This window comes from Morus notabilis, unplaced genomic scaffold, assembly GCF_000414095.1.
Source record: "Morus notabilis unplaced genomic scaffold, ASM41409v2 Scaffold47, whole genome shotgun sequence".
Lineage (NCBI taxonomy): Eukaryota > Viridiplantae > Streptophyta > Magnoliopsida > Rosales > Moraceae > Morus > Morus notabilis.
Window position 1 is genome coordinate 23714 of NW_010366182.1, and position 11733 is coordinate 35446.

Below are 11733 nucleotides of genomic sequence, written 5' to 3' on the forward strand. Positions count from 1 at the left end.
TAGAAAAAAAAAAAAAAAAAAAAAAAAAAAAAAAAAAAAAAAAAAGTCCTTTTCTATGTACTTTTATATTTTTACGACATGAGAAATCCTATTGTTGTTGACTTTTTATTAACTGATTAAACTAAATTCGTGACGAGACGATATGTTAGTTTTTAATTTGTTTATAGTAAGTAGCATTTTGTGTTTATTGCTATCCTAAATTACGTTACATATTGGCATTCACAAATGTTATCAGATACATTGGAGTGGGTGAATCAGAGGATGTTCAGCTTTTCTACTACTTTGTCAAGTCAGAGAGGAACCCAGAGAAAGACCCTCTCTTGCTTTGGCTTAATGGCGGCCCTGGTTGCTCTGGCTGGTCTGGCCTTGTCTATGAAATAGGTAAAAGATATTAATGACCAAATTACAATGTCCTTATTTTATTTTATGAATATAATTTCCATTAATATTGCGCTGAATCACTTATAAATTAGTTCTGATCCATATGTTTATCTGTATGTATAGGTCCTCTAATATATAATCAAAAGATAGAGCAGTACAATGGAACCATAATGCCGACTTTAGTCGTAAATCCTCACGCTTGGACAAAGGTTGCATTGATCTCTACCAACAGATTTTGTTTTTCTGTTTTTTTTTTTCTTTACAAACAAAATTTATAATAGATGGTAATGTTCATTGATTGATCTCTACCATTCATTTCACTTTGAAAACCAAAAATAAATGAGAACAATAGCAAATAAATTTATCCTATAAGTGATAGATAATATGTTATTAACAGAAGAATTATTTATTTGTTTTTTTGAAGGAGCACAATTATTAAATATTGTTTTTATTGATGGTTCTATGCGCATTCTGCGGTAATTTCACATATTGTTCCACCGTAAGATGTTGAGGTCAAATCTTTGCACCTCAAGTTCAAAATAATAATGATGATGATGATGATGATTGTGGACTACGTTTTGATCATTTGAATGACAGATCTCTAGCGTGATTTTCATTGATTCACCAGTTGGTTCTGGATTTTCATATGGGAGAACTCCTTTAGCCTCTCAATCCGGAGATTTCAAGCAAGTCAATCACATGGTTCAATTCTTGAGGAAGGTAATATCTAGAAGAATCCTATATTTTATCATTTCTTACAATTAATCTTCAAACTTAGAAGAAACATTGTGCTATTTTTTTTTTTTTTTTGTCTCTTTCATATTATAATAAAGTTGCATTTCCTATTGTAGTGGTTAATTAATCATCCAGATTTCATCTCAAATCCATTCTATATCAGTGGAGATTCGTACTCTGGGATTCCTATCCCTATTCTTGCTCACCAAATCTCAAACGGTATGCAAAATTAAAAAACATCAACATTTGTACTTAACAGTAAAGAATAAATAAACCAGAAAAAAGGCCAAACATGTCGAGACATATGGATAGCAAGATTCAATTTTTTTATTTTTTTATTTTGGTCCTCCATGCAGAAAATGAAGCCGGGGTCACGCCACTAATAAATCTTCAGGTTTGTAATTACAGCTTTCGCTCTCTCTCTCGGAGTTTTTTATATTATAATAAAAGTAGAAATATATCATTTTGCATATATATTGCTAATGGAGTGGAAATTTTGCGGTAAAAAATTAATGGTTTCAGGGATACGCTATTGGGAACCCAGTAACAGATGTGAAGTCTGATGACAATTTCGAAATCCCATTTGCTCATGCAATGGCACTTATTTCTGATGAACTTTACAAGGTAATTTTGATTTCATAAATATTTCATCATCACCATATTATTTTGAAAGCCTTAAAATTGTAAGGGGAATATTCATTTCTAATTACTGGTCTTCATATTGTTCAGTCCTTGAAGAAAAATTGTAGAGGAAAGTATAAGAATCTAGATCCAAGAAATACAAAATGTTTGAACAATATGCAAGCTTATGAGAAGGTATATAGATTCTCTGCTGTTTCCTTCTACTTACTATAAGTTATAACTAATATCATATATGTGAAAATAATCAAATTTCATATACGACAGTGCGTTTCAGGGCTTCATTTACTGCATATTCTGCAACCGCTCTGTACACATGAGTCGCAAATCTTAGAAGAAATAATTTCCGGAAGAAGATCTCTGAATGAGAAGAGCTTTGTGCCAGATTGTCTTGTAAGCTAAGCCAAGATAATGATAATAAGATACTAAAGCGACATCCACTAGCACAAACGACGATTTAATATTTCATAATAACAACAATAAAGTCTTTCTTCTTTAATTGATCTCAATTGATGGATTTTTTTTTTTATATATTATTTTTTTTTCTGTGCCTAAATAATCATACATGTCAGGAAGATGAGCATTGGTTTTCTCTCTATTGGGCCAATCATCATTCTGTCCGCAGAGCTCTTGGCGTTCGAGAGGTACATTGCAAACTTAAACTTATTTATTTGACTAAATCAGTAAATTTATATACAAAATTTACGTAATGTGCATAAATATTGAAGTTAATGTACTGTCTAGGGAACTAAAAGGAAATGGCAGAGATGCGATTTCAACCTACCTTATCACAAAGATGTTGACAACACTGTTCCATATCATTTCAACCTTAGTTCCAAAGGCTATCGCTCTTTAATATACAGGTAGAAGATCTAATTATATACATATATATATGGATATATATCTATATAAATATATATAGTTTCTATAAACGCATGCATCTATTTAGGATGATCATGTTATTTATACTTAAGTTCTGATAATATTATTATTTATTTTCTTATTCATGAAATAATTAGTGGAGATCATGACATGAGAGTACCATTCTTAGCGACTCAAGCATGGATAAGATCTTTAAATTTCCCCATTGTCGATGATTGGAGGCCATGGATTGTCGATGGTCAAGTGGGCGGGTAAGTTACATGATATCACAACTTAGTTCAGAATTGGAGGACAAGACATTAATTAGTTCGAACTTTTAAGTTTTTTTTTCTCTCTCTTTTTATACATGTACGATTCTTGAAAAACAATAAGGCTTATCTATATTATTAGAGAAATAAATAAATTTTAATTCATTACATGTAATATTTGTGTACTTTTTCGTGTATATACTAATTAAAATCCAACACATATCATTTTGCACTACAATAAAAAAGCTCATTTGCGGCGACGCTATGTCGTCGCAAATAGCTGATTTTTCGTCGTAAATATTTTATTTTCGATGACATGTTATCCTAAATTTGTCGTCGCAAAAAATCGGACGCAAATAATTGAAAGTTTTGTAAAAGATGTTTTAACATTTGAATGAGGTACGCATATATCATAATCTTACTTGTTATATTAATAAAAATCAAAATCATGTATTAATTTTGTAGCAACAATAATAATTTTTATATAGTTCTGCTATTTTTAGATTTTTTTTTTAAAAAACGACTATATTTCAATTCCAGTCTTATGAAAGATGAAATGCATGGTTATTTCTGCTTAAAATTTATATACCCATTTATGTATATAAGCTGAATGGGAACGTTATTATTTTCTTGGACAGATACACCCGAACTTATTCCAACCGAATGACATTTGCGACTGTCAAGGCAAGAAGAAAAAAATCTTCCAATTCTGTTGATAGTTTTTTTTTTTTTTTTTTTTTTTTTAATTTTTTTGGTAAAGAAAATTTTGTACTTTTTTTTTTTTTTTTTTTTTTTTTAATTCTATTGGTAGTAGAATATTCGATATATCTGCCCAGTTTATTTGTTATAATGTTGGTCGTTTTTTTGTACGTGCAGGGTGCAGGGCACACAACTCCCCAGTACATGCCTAGAGAAAGTTTTGTCATGTTTAAAAGGTGGATCGATCATGAACGTTTGTAACTCATGCAATAGCATTTTGTAGCCCGGAATCTTATAAATCTGTGTTTGGCTGGTCGTTCACTCTCTCAAATGTGTAATTTTTAAATTCGCCACCAAGTGTAGTATATGCCAAATTTATAATAAAAAATAGCTTTACATTAGGGTGTGATTTTTCTAGTACTCAAATGCTAAAATTTGATCAATAATTTAGCATTGCAACTTTCACCTATTAGCCAAGTCAACAGTCTTTATGGCTTTCATTGAATCCAGTCCGTCAAATCCCTCTTAATTTATCGTACAACATTCTTTGTTAGGATATAACCATTTTTTACATTGAAAAATTAACATCACATGGTTCTGAAAATGAAAGTACGTACCAGGTCAGTTTGGATATCTTTTTCCATGGAAATCGAAAATGAAAAAAGAAATTCAGAATCATTTTCAACTGATGCACTTCAGAAAATGTGAGTAAACTTTTCCAAAAACTACCAAATAGCCGACAATTACTTAAAACAACAATGACTAGAAAATAATATACATACATACATTTGTTTTACATGTTTAAACCGTAACTTAAAACTTTTTAATACACTATTTTTCTCTCACCAAAAATTAATAACAAATCTATCCACCAACTGGCCTTGAGAAAACTGAAGGTTAATAATCCAATTCAGTTGTTTCTATTAAAAGATTTAACAAACGTAAAATTCATACATTCCGTGAAGCACTTGGTGAAAGGAGGTAATAGGAACTTTTTAATGAGACACTTTCATTTTAGGGATTATTTATTAGACAAAATCAACTATAATAACTAATTCTTGGAGAGGCAAAAAAATCAGAGCCCTCTAATTAATAAAATTTATTTCAAAAAAGGGGAAAAAACCCTCTCCAAAAATAGAATCTTATTTAATATGTTACCTTTATTAGTCACCATCATAGGATTGTCATTTGTCGTTCGATAGAAATGATAGAAATGATTGTGGCCTAGGCCTATTTGTTTTATATGTTTAAATCCATAATTTTAATTAGTGTTTTTCTCTCATAAAAAATTTAAATTTTAAATGTCAGAATTAAAAAACACTGATTTGAACGCGTGAACCAAACAAGCCTTTCGTATTTAGCTAGTGTTCAGTCTGAATTATATTTCCCATTTGAACTAACTTAAACTGTAAAATTTAGAGCTTAACTCCCCCTTAAGTTCAACCTTTCAAACCATTTCTTAAATAGTAAAAAAGTGTCAGTTCTTTTTGTTTTTTTACAACTACTAAACATAAATTCAAATTTTATTTCTTATTGAGATTAAAAAAGTTTAACTACACATTCAAATATTAATTTAAATTACAATTTAAACCTCATAATTTAAAATTTTCTATTTCAATAAAAAAAAAATTAAAGTCAACAAAATTTGAAGCAACCAAGGGCTTCGATACTCATTAATGGCTACACACCTTTTCAGCTTGCAGATCTTTTTTTCTTTCTTTTTATAACACTTTTCTGCAGATTTTATGCTTAATTACATGTTACACCTGTTACTTCAACATGATGTCAGTTACGTTAAAGTTTATTCATTTTCATGTCGTTTCTTTGCTTTCCTGAAGTTACTTCACACTTTAATTCTATATTTATTTTATAAGTATCGGATTGAAATAGCACATATTTATTTTTAAAAAATATATGTATTTTTTAAAAAATATATGTGTTTAAATATATGTGACTTCTCACATTATACATATTTTAAAACATATATATATATTTTTAAAATAAATATACATGTATCACTCTAATTTTTTATTAAATTATTAATGGATTATTTGATTGGGAGATTTGTATCTCGATTTAAATCATAATTCATTATTTATTATAATATTTTTTTAAAAAAAATACACATAAATTAAAAATAATTTTTTAATCTTATAATTCTAATTCATAAACTAAACGTCTTCAAATAAAAAATAATTCCGTATTTTATATGATAGTAGGCAAAATGCTCGTTTTTTTATATTGCCAGCTGGTAAAAAGTTATTTAAATATAGCTGCATTTGTCAGAAATTATTGCACTCTCATCTAAGATGTCTTATAATTTGCCCTTTACACCTAATCCCTCTGGTTTGCCCACTAAAACAAGCAGCCGCGCCCAACACCAGTTCTCATCAAGATCTAAAATTAAAAAAAAAATCATTTTATCCAATATTGCTTAGATTCATAGTAATACCTGAAGTTGCTCCATGGCAAGGCTTAGTTCAATCTCCAGCCAATCTCTTTCTCTTGAGTTCTACCGTTTGTCTGTTTTTTTTGTTCTTTTTCTCGCGGCATGCTCGCTAGTACAGCTTGCAGTTGCCGTAGATTCTGATACCATTCAGTTTCTTCCTGGATTCTGGGGACCTCTCCCTTTTCATCTCGAAACCGGGTACCAAAATGAAAAATAATGTCCCTTTTTCCGTATTCTTTTTTTTTTAATGATTTCGAAAGATACTTTCACACAGTCTTGAGTCTTATAACCGAATTTCCAATGGTTGATAACTTGATAGTAATTAGCACTTTGTGTTTAGTGATTTTTAATTATGTTATATATACACACACACACACATTTACTATTATTATCAGGTATGTTGGAGTGGACGAATCGGAGGATGTTCAGCTTTTCTACTACTTTGTCAAGTCAGAAAGGAACCCAGAGAAAGACGCTCTCTTGCTTTGGCTTAATGGTGGCCCTGGTTGCTCTGGCTGGTCTGGTCTTGTTTATGAAATAGGTAAAGAGCAATGTTATTTGGCACCCGGATGCCACTTAGCACCACCTATTAATATAATATGAATTCTAAAATATGAAAATTACAGGTATGACTCACTTTCTATTAGGAGTGGTGTTTAATACCAGTAGTGCTCTTAAGTATTTTTCATAAGTAAAAAATAGTGAACAAATAATGTCCAGGTATGACTCACTTTCTATTAGAGGTAGTGTTTAATATCGACAGTACTCTTAAGTATTTTTCATAAGTAAAAAATAGTGAGCAAATAATGTCCTAATGTGACGATATATTGGTCGGTTTTGGAATTTTTTTTATATCAGCGATAGGAATATAAAAACAGAAATGGGGTGCCAATAAACTTTTTTTGATTAATTAGTAAAAAATTAATTAATGTCCTTTATAATTAAGCTAGTCCTAACCAATATCTATATATATGTATGTGTGTATAGGTCCTCTAATACATAATCAAAAGATAGAGCAGTACAATGGAACTATGATGCCGACTTTGGTCTTAAATCCACACTCTTGGACAAAGGTTGCATTGTTTTTCTTCCTATAGCGCAAACGAGGCTTTATTAACATATTTTGTGTTTCTGTTTTTACAAACAAAAATTGAAATAGATGGTAATGTTTATTGATTGATCTCTCCCTTCTTTTCGCTTTTGAAAAAGAAAAAAAAAAATGAGGGCAATAGCAAATAATTCATCCTATAGTCTAAGTGATAATATTCATTAGCAGAATTTTTTTTTTTTTAAGGAGTGGTAATAATGATTGTGGACTTTATAATACTGATAATTGAACAACAGGTCTCTAGCATAATATTTATTGATTCACCAGTTGGAACTGGGTTTTCTTATGGGAGAACTCCTTTGGCTTCTCAATCCGGAGATTTCAAGCAAGTGCATCACATGGTACAATTTTTGAGGAAGGTATAGTAATATCTGATGGAGTCCTATAATGAAGTCAAACGAAAATCATTCCTTTTTCTTTTTTTTTTTTTGTCTCCATATTGTAATAAAAGTTGAATTTTATATTGTAGTGGTTGATTAATCATCCGGATTACACGGCGAATCCAATCTATATCAGTGGGGATTCGTACTCTGGGATTACTATTCCTATCCTTGCTCACCAAATCTCAAACGGTACGGGGATAAATAATACATGTGAACCATCTATATATAATAAACAAAAAAAAAATTATAAACATTTGTATTTAATGGTAAAGGATAAAAAAACTAGCAAAAAAGCCAAACATATCTAGACATTTGGATAGCAAGATTCATTCTTTTTTCTTTTGGGTCGTCCATGCAGAAAATGAAGCCGGGGTCACACCACTAATAAATCTTCAGGTTTGAAATTCTCTCTCTTGGATTTTTTTAATTAATGGTCAAATTAGAGGTTTTCAAAATAATTGAAAGAATAATAATGATGATGATAATATAATTATCATTATTATTATTATTATTATCTATCCATGGCATTGAAATGAGTAGAATTTTTATTTAAAAAAAAAAAAGATAGAGTTTTCTTTTGCTTGGTGCTATTTTTTATTTATTTTTAGAATAAAATCTGTTATTATTAATAAAAATAAGCGTCTCATTCAGATTCTATGAACGTTGAAGTTTTCTCTAATTAAATTAACTTATCATCTATATTAAAAGCATAAGCAGTCGAAGTGTGGGCAGCTCTATTAGCTTCCCTGTACAAATAACATAACTTAGTTCTTGAAAAATAAGATAATAAAGTAGATATATTAGACAATAATAAAATAAACTCATTACAAAAAGAAGAAGAGTGTCTCGTAGCTTGAATGCTCGGTGCTAATTGAGTGCTAATTTTATGGTAAAAATTAATGGCTTCAGGGATACGCTGTTGGGAACCCAGTAACAAATCTCAAGTCTATCCATAAGTTTGAAATCCAATTTGCTCATGCCATGGCACTTATTTCTGATGAACTCTACAAGGTAATTTGATTTCATAAAATTTTCACCAGAGTCGAAATAATTAATATTCATTCTAATGATTGGTCTTCATTGTTCAGTCCCTAAAGAAAAATTGTAGAGGAAGGTACAACAATATAGATCCAAGCAATACAAAATGTTTGAACGATATGCGAGCTTATGAGAAGGTATATAATAGCTTCTGTGCTGTTTTCATATTCCACTTATTACAAAGTAATATTCGTATGTGAAATAATCAAATTCCATATACGACAGTGCGTTTCAGGACTTCATTTATTCCACATTCTGGCACTGCTCTGCTCACATGAGTCACAAATCTTGGAAGAAATAATTTCCGGAAGAAGATCTCTTAATGAGAAGAATTCTGCGCCACAGTGTCGTGTAAGATAAGCCAAGACAGCAATTATAAGATGTTAAAACGACATGCACTAGCACTAGCACAAACCACAAATTAAAATGTTATCCAACTCTATAGAAGTTAAAAATGTCATACAATAAATAACAAGGAGAAAAACTTTCTTCTTTAATTCTGAATTGATGGATTTTTTTTTTCCTGTGTCTAAATAATATGTTAGGAAGATGAGCATTGGTTTTCTCTCTATTGGGCCAATCATCACTCTGTTCGCAGAGCTCTTGGCGTACGAGAGGTATATTACAAACAGGAATTTAATTCTTTGACTATGTCTAAAACAGACAAAACAAATCAGTACATATAAAGTTGACAGTGATATAAAAATAGTATTGTGACATAAATACATAAATATTGAACGTAATGCATTGTCTAGGGAACAAAAGGGAAATGGCAGCGATGCGATTTCGACGTACCTTATCACAAAGATGTTGACAACACTGTTCCATATCATTTCAACCTTAGTTCCAAAGGCTATCGCTCTTTAATATACAGGTAGGAGATCTACATATATATATATATATATATAATCTCTAATGCATATATTTCATATCATGTTAATTACATATACTTGAGTTCTAATAATATTCTTTTTCTTATTGAAATAATTAGTGGAGACCATGACTTGACGATACCATTCACTGAGACTCAAGCATGGATAAGATCTTTAAATTTTCCCATTGTTGATGATTGGAGGCCATGGATTGTGGATGCCCAAGTCGGAGGGTTAGTAACATATCACAACTTACTTCAGTATTAGATGACAAGACATTGAATAGTTTGAACCGATGATATAATTTTTCTTTCCTATATATGCACGACACTTGAATAGCAATATGGCAAAATAATTTTTTTTTTTTTCTGTACTCATTCACTTCGAAAGCATATTATATGAAAACTTAGTCAAAGATTTCAACACATTGGGATAAGTTAGACATATAGCATAGGTGCATAGTCTTACCAATGATGTTGAAATATAGAAAAAAAAAATTTAAAATATTTCCTAAATAGTAAAACTTACAATTATTACAAAAGTTGCTATATAAGTTTGTAGCATAAAATGGGAAAACCATAACAATAAATTAAAAAGTATTACGTATTTATTATTTTTGAAATATTTTTTTTAAAAAATTGCTATATTTTAATTTCACTCATTTTTAACTTAACATTTTGTTCAAAAAAAAAAAAAAAAAAAAAAAAAACCAAACTTTTTTTTTTTGTCCCCTTTTTTCTTTATGTGCCCATTTATATAATAAGCTGAACGGGAACTTTATAATTTCCTTGGACAGATACACCAGGACTTATTCGAATGGGATGACATTTGCGACTGTCAAGGCACGAAAAAAAAAAATTCTTCCAATTCTATGGATAATTCTTTTTTTTTTTTTTTTAAATTTCTGTTGGCTGTTAGAATATATATGACCAGTTTATTTATTTTAATGTTGGTCAATTTTTGTATGTGCAGGGTGGAGGGCACACAGCTCCTCAGTACAAGCCTAGAGAAAGTTTTGTTATGTTTAAAAGGTGGATCGATCATGAGCGACTGTAACTCATTTAATATAAATTTGAAACCTTTTTTGTTTTTGTTTAATCTGAAAACCAAAATTGAGAATCTAAGGTGATTTGAACCGGTATTTGATTTTGCAGATAAAATGTAATTCTAACTGAGAATAACATTTAAATATGTGTTTGGATAAAATGTTTAAAGGAATACTTTGAAAAAAAAGATAAAGAGAGAAAATTACTTAACTTACTCTTATGGCATGTTTACTTACTAAGAGTGGGGAATGAGAATTGGGAATCGGAGTCAACCTCATGTTTACTTACCCATTGTTATCTTAGAATGAGAGTAGAAATGTGTAGGTCACACACCAATTTGGAGTTGATGAATGGCATTGGCACTCCCTCCACCCCCCACCGGATTAGCACTCTCAATCCTGATAGTAAATATGAATTACGATTTTACCCTTAATTCTACTAACAAATTAGATGGTCTTATTGATGTGCTTTCCACGGTTGACAAGAATTTAACTGGATTATAAGTCAACTTGTATCAAGAAATGATGAAAATTGATGGCTTAGATGATGATCAAGTATTGATGCCACTAATATTTTGGCAACGAAGCATTATTTGCTACGTGTATTCTATAACATTCCGGATCTAACTCAATAAGGGATATTTCCTTAAAATTCTTAGTCGTGGTTTAAGTGGTCTTATTTTATTTCATCATTATATTTTTTTCTTTAAATTATTTCAAAATTTATTGAGAAAAAAAAATTTAGATGATTAATTAGGTGTGATTAAAAAAATCTAATTACTAATTAGTTATTCTAATATTAAGATGGTTAGCATAATATACAATTTTTTTTAAAGTTCAACACACAAAAATTTACTAAAAGAGTAGGTAAGTAAATTTATAACAGTTTATTCTGATTCTGGGTATAAGTAAACGCATGAATGAGATTGGGACTTATTCTGACTCCAATTCCTGGAACATAAGTAAACAACTTATTCTGACTCCGATTCTTGTCCACTCCGAATCATGTCTACTCTGATTCATGTCTACTCCGATTAAGGATAAGTAAATATGTCATTAGAGTACATAGGTCAAATGACATGTTTACTTATCAGGATTGAGGAATGAGAGTCAATGATATGTTTACTTGCTCTTTTTTAATCCTAAAATGAGAGTGAGATTGGTAGATCCCACTCAAATTTTGGATTGAGAAATGAGATTGGCACTCCCATGTCCCCCCTTGGGATTGTGATTCTCATTCCTGATATTAACATT

At 30.2% G+C, this 11733-nt stretch overlaps 1 protein-coding gene across 1 annotated transcript in view; it reads left to right on the forward strand.

Annotated features, from left to right (window-relative positions):
• Nucleotides 1–10490, forward strand: part of LOC21387510 (serine carboxypeptidase-like 19) — a 14418-nt gene extending 3928 nt beyond the window's left edge. The window contains exons 2-28 of the mRNA XM_024173263.1: nucleotides 175–381; nucleotides 505–590; nucleotides 979–1101; nucleotides 1233–1335; nucleotides 1473–1510; nucleotides 1639–1740; nucleotides 1846–1932; nucleotides 2023–2148; nucleotides 2328–2399; nucleotides 2500–2618; nucleotides 2775–2888; nucleotides 3524–3569; nucleotides 3762–3837; nucleotides 6147–6231; nucleotides 6429–6574; nucleotides 7021–7106; nucleotides 7378–7500; nucleotides 7611–7713; nucleotides 7883–7920; nucleotides 8434–8535; nucleotides 8613–8699; nucleotides 8788–8913; nucleotides 9108–9179; nucleotides 9318–9436; nucleotides 9554–9667; nucleotides 10231–10276; nucleotides 10407–10490. Coding sequence (XP_024029031.1) covers nucleotides 175–381; nucleotides 505–590; nucleotides 979–1101; nucleotides 1233–1335; nucleotides 1473–1510; nucleotides 1639–1740; nucleotides 1846–1932; nucleotides 2023–2148; nucleotides 2328–2399; nucleotides 2500–2618; nucleotides 2775–2888; nucleotides 3524–3569; nucleotides 3762–3837; nucleotides 6147–6231; nucleotides 6429–6574; nucleotides 7021–7106; nucleotides 7378–7500; nucleotides 7611–7713; nucleotides 7883–7920; nucleotides 8434–8535; nucleotides 8613–8699; nucleotides 8788–8913; nucleotides 9108–9179; nucleotides 9318–9436; nucleotides 9554–9667; nucleotides 10231–10276; nucleotides 10407–10490 — 2630 coding nt within the window. The remainder of the gene's footprint in view (nucleotides 1–174; nucleotides 382–504; nucleotides 591–978; nucleotides 1102–1232; nucleotides 1336–1472; nucleotides 1511–1638; nucleotides 1741–1845; nucleotides 1933–2022; nucleotides 2149–2327; nucleotides 2400–2499; nucleotides 2619–2774; nucleotides 2889–3523; nucleotides 3570–3761; nucleotides 3838–6146; nucleotides 6232–6428; nucleotides 6575–7020; nucleotides 7107–7377; nucleotides 7501–7610; nucleotides 7714–7882; nucleotides 7921–8433; nucleotides 8536–8612; nucleotides 8700–8787; nucleotides 8914–9107; nucleotides 9180–9317; nucleotides 9437–9553; nucleotides 9668–10230; nucleotides 10277–10406) is intronic.
• The last annotated feature ends 1243 nt before the right edge of the window (nucleotides 10491–11733 follow it).